Source organism: Tetrao urogallus (assembly GCF_951394365.1).
Source record: "Tetrao urogallus genome assembly, chromosome: 1".
NCBI lineage: Eukaryota > Metazoa > Chordata > Aves > Galliformes > Phasianidae > Tetrao > Tetrao urogallus.
Window position 1 is genome coordinate 178,059,031 of NC_136813.1, and position 22,579 is coordinate 178,081,609.

General features: G+C 37.6%; 1 protein-coding gene across 3 annotated transcripts in view; it reads right to left on the reverse strand.

Annotated features, from left to right (window-relative positions):
- The window catches only part of TBC1D22A (TBC1 domain family member 22A), a gene marked incomplete at both ends in the record, with an annotated part of 151,961 nt that extends 132,766 nt beyond the window's left edge, over positions 1 to 19,195 (reverse strand). Inside the window, 4 exons of one of the 3 annotated variants that reach the window (XM_079534708.1) lie at positions 13,625 to 13,804; positions 14,588 to 14,928; positions 16,383 to 16,439; positions 19,119 to 19,195. In XM_079534708.1, the coding sequence (XP_079390834.1) occupies positions 13,625 to 13,804; positions 14,588 to 14,928; positions 16,383 to 16,439; positions 19,119 to 19,180 (640 nt within the window). The remainder of the gene's footprint in view (positions 1 to 13,624; positions 13,805 to 14,587; positions 14,929 to 16,382; positions 16,440 to 19,118) is intronic. The other 2 variants (XM_079534706.1, XM_079534707.1) reach the window with 2 other exon arrangements.
- Between the last annotated feature and the right edge of the window lie 3,384 nt (positions 19,196 to 22,579).

Consider the following 22,579-nt stretch of genomic DNA (forward strand, 5'->3'; position numbering starts at 1 on the left):
GGCTACACACTTCCAGTTTACAGCACAGCACTTAATTTGAAACAGATCCTTGGAATAGTCCTCCACAGCATAGAAGCAAAAAGCTCCCCACATCCTTCCATGCTGAACGTAACTGTTTATGATCCTCTGCCACAGCATTCTCCCCTCTGGGCGCTACTTTACACCTGGATTGTCTGCTGGGCCTACAAAATGTTTGGCTGTGTTCCTTCTCCAAACATATTTGGGAAAACAGTCACCTGCTACCTTTAAACATTCTGCAAGGTGTTTCTCTCAAACTTTTCTAGCAGGGTTTCCCTGCACTGACAGGACTGATACTCTGTTCTACTCCCCTTATTTGACACAGAAATTAGCTTTTTTGGAGGCTGTCTTCTTGCATTTGATAATCTTTACTATCTGAAAATTGATAATCTCTACTTTGTTGTCACGTCATAGAAAATCCTTCTGAATTTCTCTCAAGGCTTTTACTTCTGTTTTTGCTTCCATAAGTGGTATGGTAATTGCTTTCAGTACAGGACGTTAGAAAGATGATTGCACAATGGATATTTAAGTTAGTTTCATCATACACCATTAGCCCATGGTATGTAATAACCCCATTTTTATGCAAACAATGGCTGCTGTTCTATTTTACAGTCTTCCAAAATTCCAGAATCTCAGGTTATTCCAACAATGTACAAAATTCTGGTCGTAATTTTTCATTACAGCAAGCTCAACAAGCATTCTCCAACTGACAAATAGCACATATTACAACCGAAAGAGGTTATGCATGAATTCTTATCAGGTGTAGCAGCAAGCTTTCATGCTTATTACCCAAAAAGCATACAGTCTGACTCCTGTGCATCGCAATTGTTAAAGCATCAATTCACATTATGCTCTCCCTTGAAGGTTCAACACCATCCAAACAGGAGAGGAAGGAGAAAAAAAAAAAAAAAAAGGAAAGAAAGAATAAAAGAGAAGTCCTGTCCTTCCCAACAAAAGCAAGGGGAACAAAAAAGATACTCTAAAGCCACTCAGCCTTAACACGGTTATTGCAGCATACAATAAACATGCCTCTAGTAACAAGAAAAGTAAGAACAAACCAGAGCATATATACAAAATACCATTTTAAATGAAAAACTGCAGTGAAGTTAGGTTCTAACAACACTATTACATGAATTACACACATACTTTATTTGAAATACATGCATAAGATGTGCTTTATCCTTAAAAATTTCCCATCAGATCACTTTGTAATTTCAAATGATAACATGTAATTGAAGTACCTGCATTCATACTCCACTTAAGATCTATGAGCCTCCATTAAAAAACAAGCTAGGAAGTACTAAATCATTATGATCATTATGTTTTTATCTCAGAACTAAAATACTATATTCCAGTCTGCAAGATGGCACTTCACCACAATATTTTGATCCAGGTTGCGTTAGCTTTTCTTTTAAACACTTGGTTCTTCCCTTTTCCTCCTGTCTCCTATTGAAGACTTTCTCATCAAGCAGTGCTAAGTACTTTCATATTCTCCAGTACCTTGAAACCAAAAACCCATCTGAAGTTATATAAAAGTAGTGAAGCTAATAAGACAACTGAAGTTGCATTCTAAGTATAATAAATGATAAAATCACTTCTTTTTAAAACACACAAGTTTCATACTGGCTAATACGTAACACAGAGAGCATTCAAGGGAGCACACTGTTAGAAATTAATTGGTCAAGAACACAAACGAAACACCAAAATAAAGTCAGAAGCAGAAAATAACTCCAAGAAGGTATTATGCAAAGAAAAAAGCCATTCATTGAGACATCTGAAAAGAACGCGTTTCCATCATCCAAACAAGAAACTAGAAAAGCGCTGTTAGAAAACATTTAAGATGTTGTTCTATAAACAGCCTTGACACAATTGAAGTCAAGATATTAGCTCCCATGACATCCCATGCTGAACCCTTTCTGACATACAACACTCTGCGCATGCTCGAGCATCCAGCCTTCAGCAGTGTCACCAGAGCTACGTGGCTCCTGATGGCCTCCGAAGCTCAGTACCCTGGGACACATCTCAGCTTCAAAAATACTTGAGAATTCATAGCTGCTTATACTACAGATAGCATGTATCTGGAAGCAAACACACAAAAAGGCTGGAAAAGTGAAGCGCTACTTTTCTAACCTGCGTCAGCTGTCTCCACGGTGAAGCTGTTTCCCCTCCAAACCATCCACCAAAATTTTTATTTCCTTCCTTTCCTGAAAAATATCGCCCTCTCCCCCAAATATGACATTATTCCAACTGATTCACAGAACAGAAGGATGGATGTCAATGAATGGTGCAAAAATAACAAGAATGAATTCCAACTGATGTAAAGACCCCAAAAATAACGTGTTAAGAAGAAGCAGGCAAACTGAAAGACAAAGTCAGATGGCACAGTTGGAACAACAGGCCTACCAAAATACTCCAGCTATTTCATTCTTACCGTTAGTCCTCAACATTTTAGCTTTTTTTTTCCCCCCTCTCCTTATTTTGGTAATACTAGAACACCAACCCATATTAACATCAAAGGACTTAACTTTAGCAAGTACATCTATCTCAACTTAGCTTTCAATATTCATTCATGGCTTCACATCTCAACATTTTCACCCCTTTACATGGCCAGCCTGACTTCATCAAGAAATTAATCTCTCCATAACTTAGAGAAACAATTCTGCTCAGAAACAAGTGTCATGAGGTCTTGGTTTTCTCAGTAATAGCACATTAGTAAAATGCCTTTAAAAATTAAGATTTTACAGTACAGCAATCTCCAAAACTATAATTGGAATCTAATCACGTTTAGACCATTAACGAAGAGTATTTCAACAGCATTTTAAAAGAATAAAAGGTAACTATATGGACAAAGGGTTAAACAATAACCAAAGGAAGGGAAATTAGATACAGTACATAGAATAAAATTCATAAATACTGGCTTGATGTTAACACGTAAGCTTTCTTTTATCAAACAAATTCCAAAAAGCAACAGCCTAACTTCAGATTTTAATCATTACTTTTTGCTGTCTTGAGCACAGCAGTACAGCAGCACAGATGTGATGGTGTAGCTCTCAAACTTGGAAATTCATGTCTTGTAAGAAGCCTATATGACTGTGCTCGTACACCTCACAGTCAGCAACCCTTCAAATCAAAGTATTAGGAGAAATCCATCCTCAACCAACATTTGGAGAGCACCAAGGAAATGTACTTATATTAGAAACTTGTTCTCTATTTAATATCTAATTAAGCATTAAATTATTTGTCATTTGTTGAAAGGTTAGATTATCCCTATTCAAAACATAATTTCAATTTATTGTCATTATACTAACTCCTTTCCCATATAGACTTGCCAGGGAATTAGTTGTCACAGTTATGAGCTGAAAACATGCTCCCCAGCACAGGATTTCTTCACAGAGCTTTAATGCCACCTACAAATCAGGCATATATTTTCAATTAAAATAGCACTGCAAAACATCCTTGCTTCAATAAAATTAACGTTTTCTCAAAATTCCAGAATATTGAAGTAATTTATTTTATTACCTCCAAAATGAGCAGCTCCAAAAAGCTCTCACCACAGACAACGTGCTAAAGGTGCAAGTACAGAAATACGTTTAACCTACTGGTTCAGAGTTGAAATTAGAGCAATATTTGTAAAACTCTTCACGAAAACTGTCTCACTCTCTTCACTTTCCGAAGCAACACTGTGAAGCCCCATTAGTGCACTCTGTTTGAGCTGACCCATCATTTTAAATAATTCTGTGACCAATCAGTGCATTCATAAAGCCCCACAAACTCTACACCAAAAATAATCTCTCCATTTGCTACCACTATCCAACTGGCACTTCTGCCTATGAGACAGCATTTAATTTGCAGAAACGCTGTTGAGATTGTAGGTCTTATTATGAAGGGATAATAACACTTTTATATAAATGTCTCAAATTGGCATAATTAATTTCGTTTTAGAAAAAAATGTTTTTATCTGGTAGTACAATACATTCAAGCACATTCTTGTTCTCTCTGAAGTTGAAAATGTTTAGAGCAATTATTCTAAAGGAAATCTTATGACACTGTGCTTTTAGAGTAGCTTATGTAAAGATTCTTCATATTCCATAAATATTTCACAGGGCATTATACAAAGAAAACACATCCTTTACAGACTTTCTAACCCCAGGAGCCATTACTGCAGCTACTACCCATCACAACAAACACATAGGGAAACAACAAAGTCTGCAAGTATTTCTCTTGGAACTCCACGTTCATCATTCTACCAGTTACAAATAGATAAATAAAATAAATCATGAGATATTAAAGGAGTTCTAAACTTCCCTATGTGCATTATTCATTTTTGATACAGCTGTTATTTCACTGAGGTTACTGTAATCGGCTACACGAAGCAACGGCCTGCATCAACAATTTCACAATAGATATGATAAACTAGATTTACATGTTTTATGTCCCTATAACACAAATTCCTTGGATAATTTAACTATACAAAGCTGGAAAATTCTTTCAAGATCACAGATTCATGGAACTGTAGCTCCCCCAACCGCACGTTATAATGCAGGCAGAACATATAGAAAAAAAAAGCTTTAATAAAGGGCTTGTTATTACTATGGCAACCACAGCAACTGGTTTCTAAAATGAATAATAGCTCTGTTAGGAGCTTCATTAAATTTTTTTTCAGACAAACACTGCCCTTCATCATCTCAATGGAACAAAGAGTTATTCTGAATGCATGCAAAAACCAAAAAATAAAGTCCAAGCGAATGTTCTAAATACGTGCTAATAGCCTTCTTAGGACCTTTGCTAGAAGGAAGCAGGAAAGCACAATTTGTTAGGTATTTTTTGTAAAGAGTTGGACGAGCAGAAGATGAGGTTCGTGCTAGAATGTAAGAGAAAGCAAGTGAACAGAAGATTAGGAAACAAAGACAAATTTAAGAGTACTAAACCCACTAAGGAATAAACTCAAGAGTTGAAGACATAATGTAAATACTGAGTCTCAGAAATAGTACACTTACCCACAAGAGTTTCTCCCACAAAAAAAAAAAATCAGAACAAAAACCTAAGAGTTACATACCTCCTTTCTCTCTATTTCCCTCAGTACCTTTGGCTGAAGAAGAAAGCTGCTGATAAGTGCTACAGAATAAAGAGGATCCTGCCCATGCAAAGAATCTCACCTGCAATATGTCTAATGGGCTAGAGCTACACTCTTGAATGAGATGAAAGAACTGATTTAGTCACTCAGTTCACATTTCAAGTAATGAATTCCACACAACTTTCAGGAATCTGGCATGCTAGCATTTCCAACTTGTGAGAAGAACTAATGTGTGATTATCAGCTCAAAGGGAGAAGACGACTGGGATTGCAATGCATTCCTCCTAAATGTTTCATGGATTAGTGGAGACAGGAAATAAGGTTGAATTTCAGCTTGTGACCAAACACTGAAGGAGCTGAAGAAATTAAACTTAGCTCATAGTTCCCATAAAGTGAGAAATCACATACGTACAGAGAGAAATCCTTTTACTGTCATCTGAAATGCCAGCACTAACCAAGCACAAGCATCCAGCTGTCAAAGAACCTTGTCTGTGCCTACCCTGAACATAAGACTTGCAATAGAATCACTGAAGAATCAAAATTACATCAGTAAGAGATAAAGAGATACAAACTGTTTAAACATTCAGGAAAGGGCTTAAAAGCTTTTCCCTTATTTCCCAACTCTATTACAACAAATTCCTTTAAGGTGTTGTTGTTGTTGTTTTTAATCACCAAACAACACAAGTTTTCCTCAACTGACTGTGAACATTCTTTGCATCACAAGAGTAGTTTTCCATTAGTGTAAAAAGAAGCGTGAGGCCATTTCTAACCAATAACCATTACCACTAAGGTTGCCTTACTGGTGACAAAATCTTATCTGACATCTGACACACTCTTAATTAAATCGCTTTTGCAATTTGTACTAGAATATCCTGTTACCATCACGTTATAAAAATCAAATAAAGGTACACAACAGGAAGTTGGGTGATGATTTTGGATGATATTTTAATGACAGCAATCTCATAGCATCAGTTGAAAATTAAATCCTCACTGTAATGCTCAATATTCAAATCTATTTGGAAGGAGAGTTAGTAAAATCTTGCTGAAAAGATAAGTGTAAGATGGCAGTACAAAAGATTATGTTAAACATGTATTTACTTTCGAGTGGTGTTCAGATCAATGGTTTTAATCTAGAATTTTCTCCACAGGCTTCAGAACAATAGAGAACCAGTTTTACTCCTTACACTGTGCTGCTGCAATTAATAAAACTCTGATAACAGGTCTTCAATTTGTATTTATTTCCTGAAAGAAGTCCAGCAACCAGGTACTACTGTTCTTCTGTCAAGTCAGTGATGTGTCACATTCATACTAAGTCATACCAAACGTGAATGCTGATGAAGAAGGGCACAGAGCAGCAAAGATTTAGGATAGTGATTCATTTTCCAAAACTATAAAAAAGGAGAAGATCCTTGTTTGTTAATGGGACCAGTGGTTGTTCAGCCTTACTGTCTTTTGTGTGGTTTTATTTCATTGTTTTGCTATTGTTTTTTTCCTCCACTAAAAAACTTAATTTACAGTAGATAGTGCATCAAACAGGAAACTTTGATCAAATCAAAATAAACAGTCTGTTTAAAAACAGAAAACACAACTAAGCAAGTCTAAATTTTTCTGCCCCAATAAGGTGTTGATTGCATCTACAATTTTGGTCCATCCACTTCCAGGAATTATTTCTTGGTTGAACAATTTCCATCAGGTTAAATACAATCAAAACATAAATGCTTACCACAACCTGAAAAGAATGACAGACTACATACCATCATACAATTCAGTAGCAACCTCCCTTGAGACTGAACAAAGCTTACAATTCAAACTGCTTCAATCTACATGATGCCAGACAACTGATATATGATGCTATATGTTCAAGCAATGCTAAATATGGAAACTAATACTGTAGAGTTTCCACTAGACTGCAGTCAGACTGGATACTGAAAAATGTATTTTTGCTTTTATATTACCATGCATTCTGATCCCTGATCAAACAAAAATAAATTTACACAAACCTTGGTGTTACTGTGAGAGAAAAGGAAATGATACCTGTAAAGCCTTCCATAAAATAAAGAGCTATTTAAATGTCAGTGCACCAAAAATTTTACAACCACATGTAACGAAAATGAGGCCGATGCAGGTAATTATTGATGTTTTCAGATCAAATAAATAAACTTTTGACTAACTCAGTTTTGGAGGTTACAAGGCAAACGCACATCGCTTCTCTAACTGCCCCCATGTATTCTAAAGCAAAAATGATGATGTTCTTCACTCTTTCCTAGCTAGACTGGACCGCTACAAAAGAAACGCTTCTGCGACTCCATTTAGCACTGGTGCAGCCTCACTTTGAGCCCTGTGACCAGCAGGGCAAGGTAGGCAGCTGCCCCCCTCTACCTGCCCTTGGGAGGCCCCACATGGAGGACTCTGCCCAGGACTTCGGCCCTCAGCACAAGGACGTGCAGATGTTGGAGTGCGTTCAGAGCAAGGCCACAAAGCTCAAGGCCTGGAGCACCTCCTCTCTTACAAAGAAGCTTCAGGGAGCTGCGGTTGATAAGTGTGAAGAACAGAAAGCAATGGAGAGACCTCACTGTGGCCTTCCAATACTCAAAGAGAGCTAATCAACAGGAGGGATATCAACAACTTCTTGCAATCATAAAATCATTTGAGTTGAAGGAACCTTTAAAGGTCATCTTCTCAGTTTACAGAGACTTTTCACTTTTATATAAAAATATAACTTCTATAAATATATGTTATAATTATACTCAATTATTCATATAATTTTATATAAATCATATATAGAATTCATAATTACATATAAATATTTAAAAATATGTATTTTACATATTTAAATATAAATATAAACCTTAGATCTGAAATCAGAGATATTACAGAAAGAGGAAACACAGGGAAGTAAAAAAATAATAAAATATTAGAAAAAACACCACATTCACTGTTCAAACACCGTGCTTTCATCTCTCCGAAGAAATATTAAAAACCACTTAAACACAGCAATATACTGAGTTGTCTCTACCTGCAATAAAATGTAAGAAAGGGGAGATTTTAATAAGACCAAGAAGGAAAATAATCAAATCCTGGATGCTGAAATAGTGTTTCATTTTTAATGGCTTTTATATATAGTTTAGCTCTTAAGCAGAGATTACAAATCAAGACATCCTGAATTTCTTTACACACTATGTTCAGTCATAAATTCTTGATTTATTTAAATGTAGTCTAAATACCAGCCAAGTAAACTTTGAGAATATATGATAGATGCAAAATATGAAATGAAACTATTAACAAAAAATATCATGAATTATAAATAGCCAAAAGGGTCTTTTTCAGTTAAATCACTGTGGCTAAAAAATAGCTGTTCATTTCCATCAACCTCTTCAACACAAAAATTCAAAAACCTTAAAAATAACGCAGAAAGAAATTGAGAGTAGTTAAGGATAGCAAAACAGTATTTAAGTGTAGAAAGGGGCGTATGAACTGAGGTTTTCAACATATGAAGAGAGATAGCAAAAGAAAAAGATGCCAACTTATTTTTTAGGTGTAAAGTAGCAAAAAGAGTGAAGGGAAGAAAAGAGAAAACTGCAGGAAGCTTTCCAGCGTAACTACAACAACAGAGCTCAATAGGAGAGACAGAAGTGAAGGGTAGTATTAATAATGCCATCCGAGGGATCATTAATAGCAAAAAAATTAAGTTCACATTTTTTTGTTACTGATAACTTTCCAGTTTAGGAATATGATGTTTTGTATGTCAATAGCTATGATGTAATGCAACATCAATCATATAGCCTGAAAAAAGGAGAAACAACTTTTCCAGAGAAACTATGCAAAATTCTTTTAGAAACTTTTTGAAAACTTGTCACCTAATTACAAACAAAATGATTAATTATTACGTTGAAATTGAAATATCCTACCAAAGTGGGGAAGTTAATCTTTACATTGTCATGTAACTACATGCTATTACATCAAAGCATGGAAAATAGAAACAAATTAAATGCAGAAAACAATACAAAAAATACGTAAGGATATTTAGCACCAATTTGTTTAATTAAAAAAAAATAAATCCTTCTAAGAGCTACTGAAAGAATACTGACCTGAGTTTGTTTTGTGTGGATTTGGTTTTGTTTTGGTTTTTTTTTTGGGGGGGTAGGGGTTGGTTTGTTGTTTCTTTGGGTTTGGCGGGGTTTTTATTATTATTATTATTATTATTATTATTATCATTATCATTTCTTAGCTGAAACGCACGCTCTGCATGTTCTGCAGAAAAGCTGACTGGCACACAGAGAATACTTTTCATGATAGCAGTTTGAAAAATAGATAAGACTAACAGCACATCACAACAAGAAGGGGCAGGACATAATTTGTTACTTTTGTCCACCACAGCAACAAACTGGAAGAAGAATATACACTGAAATGATCAACTGTACGTGACTGAAAACTACAGGAGGCAATAAAACTCTAAGTGACATAGATGGGCCAAGAATATAAAGACAAATGGCTAAGCAGTTCAATGCAGAAAAATTAATGAGGCTAGGAAAAAAATTAATCAGGTTCACTTCAATGAATATTTTGCACAGTTATTTTTTTCAATAACATCAGTTTGACAAACAGTTTTAAAGGACATCAGAATGCTGTTGCAGACTACCTTTATCAACCATAAACAAAAATTATAATCGGTGTGTTCTAGATACATTCTATACACATTCTAGATTGTATAAACAATTCTAAGCACAAAAAAAAAATACACCCTACTTTTCAAGTTCCTTCTCAACCTCTCTAAGCTGCTTTGGAGTCCCCTCCACTCCCAATCATTTGCAAGAGATTCTGAAAACAAGAAGGCCACCTTAATTCAGTAAGGCAAAATCCTGCGCAAGGAAAGGCAGGGCTTTACATGAAGTAAATCTAAATCAGGTTGACTGCGAAACGAGAATGAGCATAGATAGATGGTACAGAACAACTAGGGTAAACTGTTGTCTCTCTGCAACCTGCCCTCCAGTACTATGAGTGGAAGACTACACAGAAGCATTAGCCCTACAATCTATTTTGCAGTTGTGCACTGAGCACAGTTGTATTGCTATCTCCAGGCTTATCCTGCTTCCTGAATTTGCACTCAGTATACATCAACATGATTCTAACAGATAGCAATCAGTCCTCAAGTCATTCTCCAAATTGCTTCTCACAGCAGGTTCCTTCTACCAGCCCACACTTCTTGCAGTGATGTGATTCAGCTTGTTAGGCAGCTTTCACTTCATAACTCTGCCATTAGGTCCCTATTCTTTGCATTACATTAATACTTAGAGGTGCAAAGGCTCTTGAATGTTTCTCTCCTTTAGCACAGATGATTTACCTAGAAGCATGTGACAGCATCAGAGGATCAAAGGAATGGTAACTGATGTCATCTACCTGGACCAGCACTCTTCAACACCTTTATTAGTGACACAGATGGTGGAATTGAGTGTACCTTCAGTGTGTTTGCTGATGACACCAAGCTGAACGGTGCAGCTGACACAGTAGAAGAGAAGGACGCCATGCACAGGGACCCAAAGACAAAACTGTACACAGAAACTTCGAGAATGGCTCTGTCATCACATATTTGTGTAGTAACTACCAGAGGATTCCATCTCTGACAACTGTACATTCCCAGCACACTATTTTTCTCTGCGTGTAATTTGATAGAGCAGGTAGAACATACCTATTTCTACAACTTCACAACATCCAACCTACAGACCAAATCCTGACTCCAAAATCTATTAGCACATTTCAATGGCTAAAATAATCTTCACTTCCAAATGTATACATATAACACATCTTTTTAAAAACTCCTGAGTTTTTATGGTCAAAAAGAGCACATCACAGCCACAAGCTGACATATGTGACCAACACTGCTTTTTACTGTGTCTCTATGGGATAATTATTATTCAAGTGTGAATGAAAGGCTTTCAGCATCATTTGTGTTACTTCACGTTCTTTGTCTGTGTTGACTTCTCACATTATGATTGGAGAAAAGGCTCGAGTTGAAAATGCACAACAGTGTTTCAGTCCACAGATTACCTTATTTTTTAGATACTCTGAAAAGACCTGTGACAATCTCTCTCAACAATGTGAAAACCTGTATCAAGCAAACAAAGTCAGAGATGTTCTGCTAATACAGCTACTGCTTCCAAGTAAAGGCAACACTACTACATAAGGTGCAGAAACAAGCAGAAATTTTTCTGGAATATCTCCATCATGACAGCCCACTAATTCAGTTCATCACGATCAACAGTCGCCTCATTCCCCCTCCAACGCACACACACACACACACACAAATGAAAACTAGCTATGTGCAATAGAACAGCAACCTATCCCTATATTACTTGCTTCAAATTTCAGACTGGAGCCTGTTACATAGTTCTACCCTAGTTCCTTCTCACTATTGTAGTAAATAATAACAATCTGGTTTTCTAGACTAATACCATCACTAAAGATCCTTCTTAAATACAGTCTCTGTTGGAAATGGAGCTAAAACAAGCATTTTCCAATAACGCACACACACCAGATTCCAGTGAACTGTGTATATGTTCCCATGCATATACTTGTTTGTATATATTTGTGTATAAGCATACAAACCCACATTTTCCCTAATAAATATATGTAATGTAGTCCCAGCACTACATATGATTTACTACTTACACTCTCACAACATTAAGAATTTTCTTTACGTTCCTTTCATGAAGAACATACTAAAAAAAAAAATATATGAATTTATGCTTATGCAGCAAGAGAAACAAGGGGCTCCACGTACACTTAGAACAGGCATAATTTACTGAACTCTACAAAAAAGAATACTGACACCTTATGCGGTGTGTGTGACATTATAACAATGACATGCAGAGCAATGTACTTCAATTTTGTATTCCTGCATGTATTTGCGCGAAATTTAGAAAGTGTGGGGGAGGAGGGTGGGGACACAACAAATCTGTTTTTACTTCAATCCGTAAATTTCAGTTTCTGAGGAAGTATTTACGTATAATTAAGAAGCAGCAGTGAAATCACAGAATTTTAGTAGTTGGAAGGGACCTCTAGAGATCACCAAGTCCAACCCCCCCTGCAAAGCAGGCTCCCAACAGCAGGTTGCACAGGTAGGCATCCAGGCAGGCTGGATCCTCCAGAGATGAAGAATCCACAACCTCCTGGGCAGCCTGTTCCAGTGCTCCATCAGCCTCACTGTGAAGAAGTTCTTCCACATATTGGTGTGGAAGAACTTCCTGTGCTCCAGTTTATTGCCATTTTCCCTTGAGCAGGTTTAAGTTAAATCTTGTCTTCATTCTGATTTCATAGAGTCATAGAATCACAAGGTTGGAAAGGACCAAGATCATCTAGTCTAACCATCCCATCACCATTGCTACCACAAGCAACTAAATTTTTTGTAAAGGTTTCTACTATTATACTGTGTTCCAAACAGTTGAGCTTTCACATCAGTCACAATCACATAAAAACATAACATGTTGGATCAAAGGATGAAAAAGCACTATTCGATGATCCTTCGCAAGCTTAAACATTCCATATTCTGCATAGCACCTCAGAATTTATTCACAGCTGTATTTTATAAGAATGTCATAACTCACTGAAGTGTTATGTCTAGTCTAGTACTGTTTCCATAGCTCTATTTCATCAGCATCAATCTCACCATAGGATGCATCACAGAATGAAAAAAAAAAAAAGCCACAACTTGTGCTACACTGTATTGTTACACTGAAGTAGTCTCATATTTATAGGAAAAGGAAGTGTTAATTGCAGCTTCTATCCCTTTCCATAAGTTTCCTGAGCATACCTTCCAGAACTGTCTTAAGTCAAAATCATTTCACGTGTTGTTTTGACAAAGTCCTACAACAAAGTGACCAGCCAAGCCTTCCAAATTTCCTACTTGCTCCACATTTTCGTGTGGGATACAGAGCCATTTGATTCTGCAACACCCTCTCAGCACTTACTCATCAGCGGCTAAAATCTAGTGGACAAAGGCAACAGTCAAGTTATCTGACAATACATTTGTTCTCACATGAACACACTGTCAGCACTCACAGATGAGACACAGAACTACTGTATTTGTCTGAACATGAAGAATGCTCACTAAGTAGACAAGCAATAATAATTCCACGCCTCACCGTTTTTTCCTATTTCTAAGCAGAAGAATCATTCTTACAGCACATGTTGCTACGTTAGCAGCTTTAGCACTAACACAGCTAACACAGCTTTGTGATTTGTATTTGTGTGGTGGTGTTTGTTTTTTTTTCCAGAAGTTTGTCCACCAAGACAAAATGATGCAAGACAATAGAACAAGAAGGCATCTAACATTCTACTTACTAGTATAATGCATTCAAATTACATAATAGAACAGGCATTCAACCATATTTTATTCTTCTTTTACAAGACCTATTCTAAACGCTGAAAGAATTAGATCAAAACCAAACCATCCAGAAAAACAATACATCAATCAGGAAAGTTTTATAGTTTAAATGTTATTTAGATGGAATTCATAGCTTTTTCAAGATATACTCACCAAGATCTGTGTTGGGGCCAGCAAGTAGCTGCTTAAATTTGTCTAATCGGGATGCTTCTCTTTCAGTTAATGCAGGAGTAACTGAGGTACTGAAGTCTGCCATTCCACTCACCAAAGGAGGTGTGGAAGTTTGTGGAAGGGACTGTGATCTCTGCATGGAAGAATTTTCACTAGCATTATCTGAAGGGAAAAAGAAGCATAGTACTCAGCCTCAGCTAGTAAGAAGACTACTAGTAATTTGAATTTAACTTTTAAATTCAAAACACAATTCTCTTTTGGAGAAATAGAGAAATATAACCTAAAGGCATAATACCAATTTGAACTGCAAGCTACGTGAATTTAATAGCAGAGCTATTCCTCTTCCTAGCAGTATTCCACAATTAAATCACATCAATTAGAGATGATACTAACAGCAAGGTTAATTCATTTCCATAATCACTGTGAAACTGAAAGTTGTTTTTACTCCCTCTCACCATTCTTAAAATAATAATAATAGGGAAATCATGGCAATTGGTCACTTTAAAAGTTGACACAGGAATACACCCCAGATCACTCGATAGGACAAATTTCCCAGTCCATACAAATCATTTTTCTCCATTTTTAAATATTTTATACAGTAGCATTTTAGTACAAACTTTTCCTACAGCAGCAATATTATTATTATTAATTGCACACATCTTGATGCAGTTAGGCATTAAAATACAGTAAATAGTGCAACTGCCTCCAAAAATTGAATACATGTCTAGTCTGAAAACAAAGAAGTTTACTCTTTCCTGACCTACGTATTTCTCATAGACAAGCTTTACAGGTTAGTATGGAGTGCAGTACCTCCCTCAAATCATCTAATACTGATTAGTAATAGTTACCTGTGGTAAAGGTTGGGAAGGAGTTAATGCCCTAAAAGGCAAATATGATAGGTCTCCTCACTTGATTTTCCACACCTTTTCCCATTTCTTAACATACCTGATGAACTTGATGTGTGACCTTCACTGACTGACTTAACGAGCCTATTATCACCACATGTGACTGCAGACAGCTCTGCCGATTCTACTTGTTTTTCTTCCTGTAGATGCTCTTCCAGAAATTTATGCTGTTCTTGTAACTTGCTGTGATTCTGAATTACTTTGTGAGCCGTTTCCATGACCACTTCTGTATTTAAGTTTTCAGCAGCTATTGCTAAGAGTTCATCATCGTCATCCCCAAGATCCCAAGCATCGCTTGTATTACTTTCAAACTCTTGGAAGGTGCTGACTTTCTTTAGTTTCACCGGAGTTGTAGATGGCTTTGAACCCGGTTTTATCAAGCTGTTAAATAACAAGTAAACAATGATGTTTAGAGAATCAGTAATGGTTCAATATGTTATGGGTAGGGAAGCAAAAAAAAAAAAAAAAAAAAAACAGCGTTTGACATTGTACAGGCAGCAGATATTTCTCTCCCTCTACTCAAGTTACTGCTGCTTCCAACCATGATATAACACTGTGGAACATTTCTGAGGAGAAAGGCAGGCAACCACCTCATGCTTCCTCGCTTTGAATGCAGTCTGAACAAATCTCCCTTTCTTTGTCTCCAAAATAGACAGATAAAAGCTCAAGGTCAAATAAAATAAATACTGCTGGAATACTTTATAAAACAGAGAGGACATGTTACAATTCACTTGCTTTATGAGCTTTTATAGAGGTTTCAGGCCCTTCCATGCAGTTGCTGTATAATCAAGCAGCAGCAGCAATCAAGTCATCAGGTCTAATCCTAAATCACCATATGCAATCAAGCAATGCAATCACTGTCATAAACAAATCAAATCTCACCTTAAAACTCATTAGATGTATCATTCCCCCCCAGTCATGCACTCTAGCACGAATTTGCTTCAGAACTTTGCTCTTCTGATAGCCAGGATATTTCAAGTTCCTACTCTGAGCATGCCCTGATCATCTGCTAACTCTATCTTTCTGTCAAAATACAGCACAAGAGAGAGAATACAGACATTCCTCCCTACTTTGGCCCTTGCTCTCATTTACTGTAACGCAGAGCAATCACATCAGCTTTCAGATTTCAGCTAAATTACACACTGAGTCAGCTTCCCTACTCTCAAAAAATAAAATTAAAAACTTTTGAAAATTAAAAAAGCAGCAGCAGTCAGAATCCAATAACGCATTTTCCTAAACACCTCAGCCATAAGGAAATGAAGAATAATGCACTTACATTAGTTATGGGTTATTAGCAAGAAATGTATTTGGTTACTAATGATGATAATTTTACCCTTTTCATACACATTGTGTTCTGATATCCAATAATCTTGATCTAAGGCAATTTTTAAATTACTGCCATATCTCTTCCACCTACTGCCACAAGCAAAATTCCCACTTTCATCTGAAAGCAATCCACACCATAATTTGATTCTTTTATTTCACAGATGAACAAAATAGGCAGATCATCAACAGAAAGATGCATACAGATTGGTTACATCTCAACTATAAGCTTCATCTGCTAAATTAAGATAAGTATTTACCATTAAGTTTTTAAGGCACTACAGAGATGAAAGATTGCAGTCTATGTTAGACAAGACACTAAAAAGCTCTTTTGCAATTCACAGTATGGTAAGCATCAGGAAGTCACAAAAGAGCTCAGAAAAGTCAAGTTTATGACAAAAATTATGAAAAGAAAGTTAACAGTATTCTAATAGCAAAGAAGAAAAGGAGGAAAGAAGACAGATAAGATTCAAACCATCTGGGTTATCTGAATATTAGGTTATTTAACTTACGTTCCATGCAGCAGAGGATCAAAAGGTGGATGCTGAGCTCCATACACATGTTGGATACTATAGGAAAAGAGAGAGCGTATGTTAATTAGACACTAATAAACAGAACTGAGATGTTCTAGTCATCCTCCATTTCATAGAATCCCCTACAGAACTAAAAGCAATGAATCTGAAATTACAGTGTACACTCAAAAGTAACTCAACAAAAAGCCTGAGGCCAATTTAAGGTGATTCTTTTTTTCTGTATAGAAATTAGAACAAGAGGTAACTCCACAGTAAGAAAGTTCAAAAGAAGTAGATTTTCTTGCTTCTGATTTATCATTTCTTTGAATAAAATAGAACAAAACCTCTCAGAGTTATCTGCAAAGATTTAAATTTTTCTCTATGCTTGTGGCCCAAAATCTAACCAGCCAATTCTTAACAGCTACCGACACACAAACCCAACCAATTTAAAGAAAAAAAACAAAGACAGTACACAGAAGATGGCATGTTAGAGAACGTAAGCCATGGGAGTACAAAAAATATATGCTTTAACATTAATTAACTTCCATTTACCTCCATTTCCTTCCAGATTTCAGCCACAATATTATTTCAAGTAGAAGTGGCTTCACATTGAAAGCTATTACTCCACAAATGATTGTAAGAAAAGCAAATTACAATGCAATGCTGACATTACCTAAATCTGCACTGAAAACTACATGAAAAGTGGCGAATGTCCTCCTGACAAATCAAAAATTAATCTCAAGATCACATATGTAAGTCCAACCTTAGTAAACTTCATTCAGAACCAAAAAGACTGCAGTCTTAACAAATCAGCAGCATTAATTTGTGAAATTAATCCTACAGATGGCTGTGGAGTTTATGAAATCCACCCTCAGACAACTGTCTGCACCCTCTCCCCTACTCTAGGTCAGTTGAGGGCCAGGTGTCACCAGCCACCGTCCTCATGGCACAGACAATCTGTCCTTTCTTTCAGATGCTGTATGAGTGGACATGAAGAGAACTCACCTCTATATACAGCAACAATCCTTTCTCTGCCACAAAAAACAGGAACGCATTCTCCATATTCTCTTTTTGCCACATCTGCAGTAGGCTGCTAATTAATTAACTGCAACTATTCACAGAGCTTGTGTAATCAAAGAAATCAAATGTGTTTTATCCCTACAGGGAGTACAGGGACTTAATAAAATTACAAAGCAAGAAGTTCTGAGAGAGAAGAACAGTCAGACCAGAAGAGGCAGTTTATAACTAGATAAACAAAACTACTACCAGTTTGTGCTTATGGATAAGGGACAGTAGAAGTTAAAGGATGAGCAAGATTATTTCTCTATACCATCCAAAAAACAGTATAAATAATAAATTATCTTTATCTGAGAATGAGAATACACCTCATCCTTTAGAAAGGATGAAAGAAAAATGAATTACTCCACTGTTAAAACAGTTCCAGGATGGGAGCCCCATTGTTAAATAAACATCTGAATGGGCAATCTCAGCCTCTTATAAAGGTTAAAGGAGTTAATGGAGTTTGGGAAATATATTCCTTAGAAATTGCTGAATGGAAGAAAGTGTTGGTAGCTTTCACCTAGGATATGAAAGCTGGTTCTGCTCATCACACTTCAGGAGAAAAGAGAAGAGCCTCATAACATTTTGAAATACTACACAGGAAACCACACTTTACAGCTTTTTTGTCATATTTTAGTTTCAAGGCACAACTACTCAAATCCATAAAGAAAACAAGAACTTGTTAACTATCCTGTGCTTCGATCACCAAAGTACAGAAGTTACTAATTTTAACAAGATCTAAGAACTACAAACTGAGCCTGCATTAGAGAACAAGCTTCCTTTTTGCAAAAACACCTCTTACCATCACTAACCAATAACGCTTTTTCAAGTTTGCATACTCTTTGCTACAAAGAAAAGAGTTTTGCTCAGGACTATTTTTTTTAATGTTCTTTTGTTAATTTGCAACAATAAAAAGTTGTATTCAGAGATGTAAGAAAACATTAAGGTTTCTATTCTGATACTTTGGAATCTCTCAATCTTTGGCTAATAACAAAGAAGTAAAAGTTTCTCATCCTCTACTCAAACAGAGTGTATTTACAAATGTGAGCATACTGAAGATATGGGACAGGACTACAGAAAAGCTGCTGTTACAGACCCGCCATTAACAAAAGTGACTTTTTAGTTCTCCTTTTTAACCACACTCTTCAAGTCAGCACTTTTTTAGGCTGTGCTGTGGGGAGATTTTTTTTGGAGTTTTTTTGTTTGTTTTTTAGTTTCCTTAGTTTCTCACATAGAACCTTATTGGGGTTTTTAGACAGGCAAATTCAGCTAACACAGCTCACTCGTTTACTCACAGCTTGTTTTTCAACACAAGCTGTAACCAAAACATACGAGACCACTAGCGATCTCCGATCACAGAAACAAAACCGCACACCCTGACACACATCGGGCACTGAGCTGACAACAGAAGAACGACGGAGGGACCGAAACGCCTTACAACTTCCCGGACAGGACAGGGCAGTGACGACACGGTCGCCTCCCTGCACCAAACGGACGTGCGGCGCGGGACGCCCTGAGGCGGCGTAGGGGGGCCGACGACCCGGGACGAGCTCAGGGCACCGGCTGCGAACAGCCGAGGGGCCCGGGCACTACCGCCCCGCTACAGGCCCTGCGCTCCGGGGCTGCGACGGCGGGACCGGCCCGAGAGAGCCCCGGCCTTCCCACCGCCCCTCTCACCTGCCCGGCACTTTCGTGCCGCTCCGCTTCCAGAACTGCTTCCTGCCCCCATCGTTCGCCATGGCGGCTGTCACCTCATCCCCGGCCCCGCGTCCCGTCCCGGCTGGCAGCCCCGACCCACGCCCTCAGGGTTCACTCCCCCCAGTTCCCTTCTCCAGAAACTGGACTGAGCGCTGCCATCTTGGGACCGGGAAACAACGGCGCTCCTCATTCGCCCCCCGAGGAGACCCGGAGAATCCAGCCAACCAGAAGTGAGAATACTGCCGGGTGGGTCGGACCGGCCCAATGGCAGCGAGGGAGTGGCGGGTGGTGCGGAGGGCCTTCGGGGCAGCGTCCGGCCGGTGGCGGCGCCCTTCGTCCTGCCCACGATGGCGGCTACCTCCACGGCTGGTGTGGGAGTTTAGATGTGTTCTGGGGCCGCTGAGGAAACCTAGGCTGAGGCTGCCGGCGTCACGGTGCCTTTTTCTTCCTTTCCTGTGAACCCCTCGCACCGTGTTTTAGAGTGTAGGGCACTGACTCGTAGCGGTACCTGGCTCTGTGAACTGAAGTGTTGGCAAAAGGCCGCTTTTGCTGCAGAGCGCTCAGGGTGCGATGCTTCCAGGCTTCAGGTCCTTTGGGTTGGGATGTGTGTGAGGAGTAACTCGCGGTTCTCTTGGTGAAGAATTGCAAAAGTTGATGACAGAAGGCCACATCGAGTGAAGATGTGAGGGCATTCCAATCAAATTACAACTACTGTTATTTTATACTAAAATACATCATGATTTCCTTTTGTTTCAGATGCATAGTTGGTAAATACAATTATTTACCCATTTATCTTCTGGGTGGGGGGAGGTTGGAGGGAAAGCTTTAATGTGTCATGGCTTTTACATTTAATACTGTAACACCATTTGTTCACTTGCTTTTTGATTTTCTCTTGATCCTAAGGTGCCTCTCCTCTGCAAATAAAATTGGCATATTTCCATGTTTCTCTGGACCATGACTCCTGAGAACACAATGCTGATTACAGATGTTTTTTTGCTGCTTTCTGCACAAGACTAATGTAATATGTCAGTGACTGCAGGGGATGTTCTGGCGTAACAAAGTTAGCAGGTAGTGTGATGTGTGACTTGTAACCCAGCATTTGTTCTTCAGTGTGTGTGTAAAATGCAAATTATTAAAGAAAATGCAAGTTATTGAAAGTAAAAAATAATTAAGTTTTCTGCCTGCTTTGGGATCTACCTCCTAAGAGCTAACACCAGTTTTTCTTAAGGAAATCACGTAAGATCTTGGTCATAAGTGGAAGCTGCATGTTGCAGTAATTTCAGTGCTACTTATAGATGAGTTTGCTATGGATTGTATCCTCTTCTCTACTAGTGTCCTTTAAATAAGATCCATCTTAGAGATTATGGATCTGTAAGCATTTTGTAATGCATTGTGACCTTGGGTATCAGCAGTTTTAATGCAGTGCACAAGAAGCATAGTGTAATATGAACCATGCATTTTAGCTGTGAAAATGAAACCTATGAGGTCAGGAGTGGAACTTTGCTAAGTCTTATACTAAGTTTGTATTAGATCCATTGCTGTTAGGATATGAAAAGGCGATACATTTGCTTGTGGCAGTCAAAAACATGATAAATCCATAGAATATATATTCTATCATAAGCAGTAATATGGATTTTAAAACTATGTTTCTCACTGAAACTGTGTTTACTCATTATTGATATTTCTCTAAAGGGAACTTAATTATTTTGAGGATAGGTAGCCTAGGCCATCTATAATCTTTGTGAAACTTGGCCTGAATGCTGATGCAAAGCCATTTGACTTTTATGTCAGTTGGGTGCAGCCATGTGGAACTTCTGGTTCATTTTAGAAGTGGAGATTTTATTGAATCAAGTCAGCACGGAGTTCACTGCATTATTTCATTTTAATTGTATGTCTGTGTTACGTTATTCTTAAGTTTTCAGTGCAGTGAAAAGTTCTGTACCAGAAACAAATAACTCTTGCATTGATTTATTCCACTGAATACTTCAGATAATTCTGATGTGCAGATGGTGCTACATTTGTAGTGTGGAGAACAGGGAGTCCAGGAGTCCACATCAACAAAAGTGTTATTAATGGTAGAGCAGAATGAGAATGCAGGACTGTACTCTAGGCTAAGCATAAGTTAAGCTTAAATTAGTGTATTCAGTTTGATTTCTTTCTTGTACCTTTATATTGTAATACAGAAGTTCTATTTATGTATAAATATATGTATTCTGAACTATTTTATGGAACATTGTATTAGAAGTATCTATCCTTAAAATACTGATTCAGGACACTGGTTCTCCAAGGATCTGCTTCTTCTGAAAGTCCTGTGGGCCATCTCAAAACTGAGCTCTTAATAATTCCACACGTAATTTATTTTCAGCTGCAATGAAATGCTTTGAATTATCAAAATAATTTACTTTTACTTTTGGGGACCATTTTTCAGAGTTAAGTCACTAAATACAGTTGGTAAATAAAGATGCTCAGGAAGTTTATGTTCTAAAATATAGAAATGTACCTGTGTTCTTGGCTGGTCAAAAATTACGAGAGTTATAGCTTGCAGTAGCAATATTTAGAGAAAAGAAAGGACTAATATGTTTATTCTTTGCTGTGATAGCTGGTGAGATATATAAACAGATGTTTCAGAGGGCATTCAGTTGCACCAATTTGTTTTCCAGCTCCTCTGTTGTGGAGAGCTTCAGGAAATCTGGCTGTGCTGGTGTGCTTACACTGGTAGACTTTTCTGCAAAGGTACGGCATGTATACTGTACAGCTGTCCTCATGACACACAGAAAAGTGTGGATTGATGTTAAAGAAAATTATCTAAGCTGACAAGAGCACTCCCCTGATAGCTTAGCTATGTAGGCACTAGGAGGATTTGCTGATTACGTTGTTTAAGCTAGAGTGTGCTTTTTCATGCTTATCTTTACATCGCTGTGTCAGCAACATGCTATAATGTAAATGCAACACTGAGGTGAGGTTTGAAATGACTTATTCTAAGAGCTAACAATACTATGTCTCTTACTATCCATGTCTTGTTTACTTGAATCAGTAAGGAAAAAGTAAAAACAGTAAAAATTAGTCACTTCCATATCGAAGTATTGGTTTCTGCATGTCTTTACTGCTTTAACCAACTTTAACCAGCTAATATAACACACAGTGCCTTCTGTGGTGCCTGATCACACTTCCTGTTTGGCTGATGAGAGCACCCTTCTGTCTAACCATTTCATCCATCTACTTCATTGTAAAAGTCATGAAGGCAGAGGAAGTGAAGCTGCTGAGCAAACTAACCCAAGAACAGCATTCTACCCAAAAAAAAAAGAAGAAAGAAACAAAGCCAGTTATATAAACAAGACAACAATCTTAGAGGGTTTGGTATCTTGTGTCAAAACAATATAGGGCAAGACAAGATAAATGGGAGAAGCAGTCGAGAGAACCATGAAAGAAAGAACAAAGGG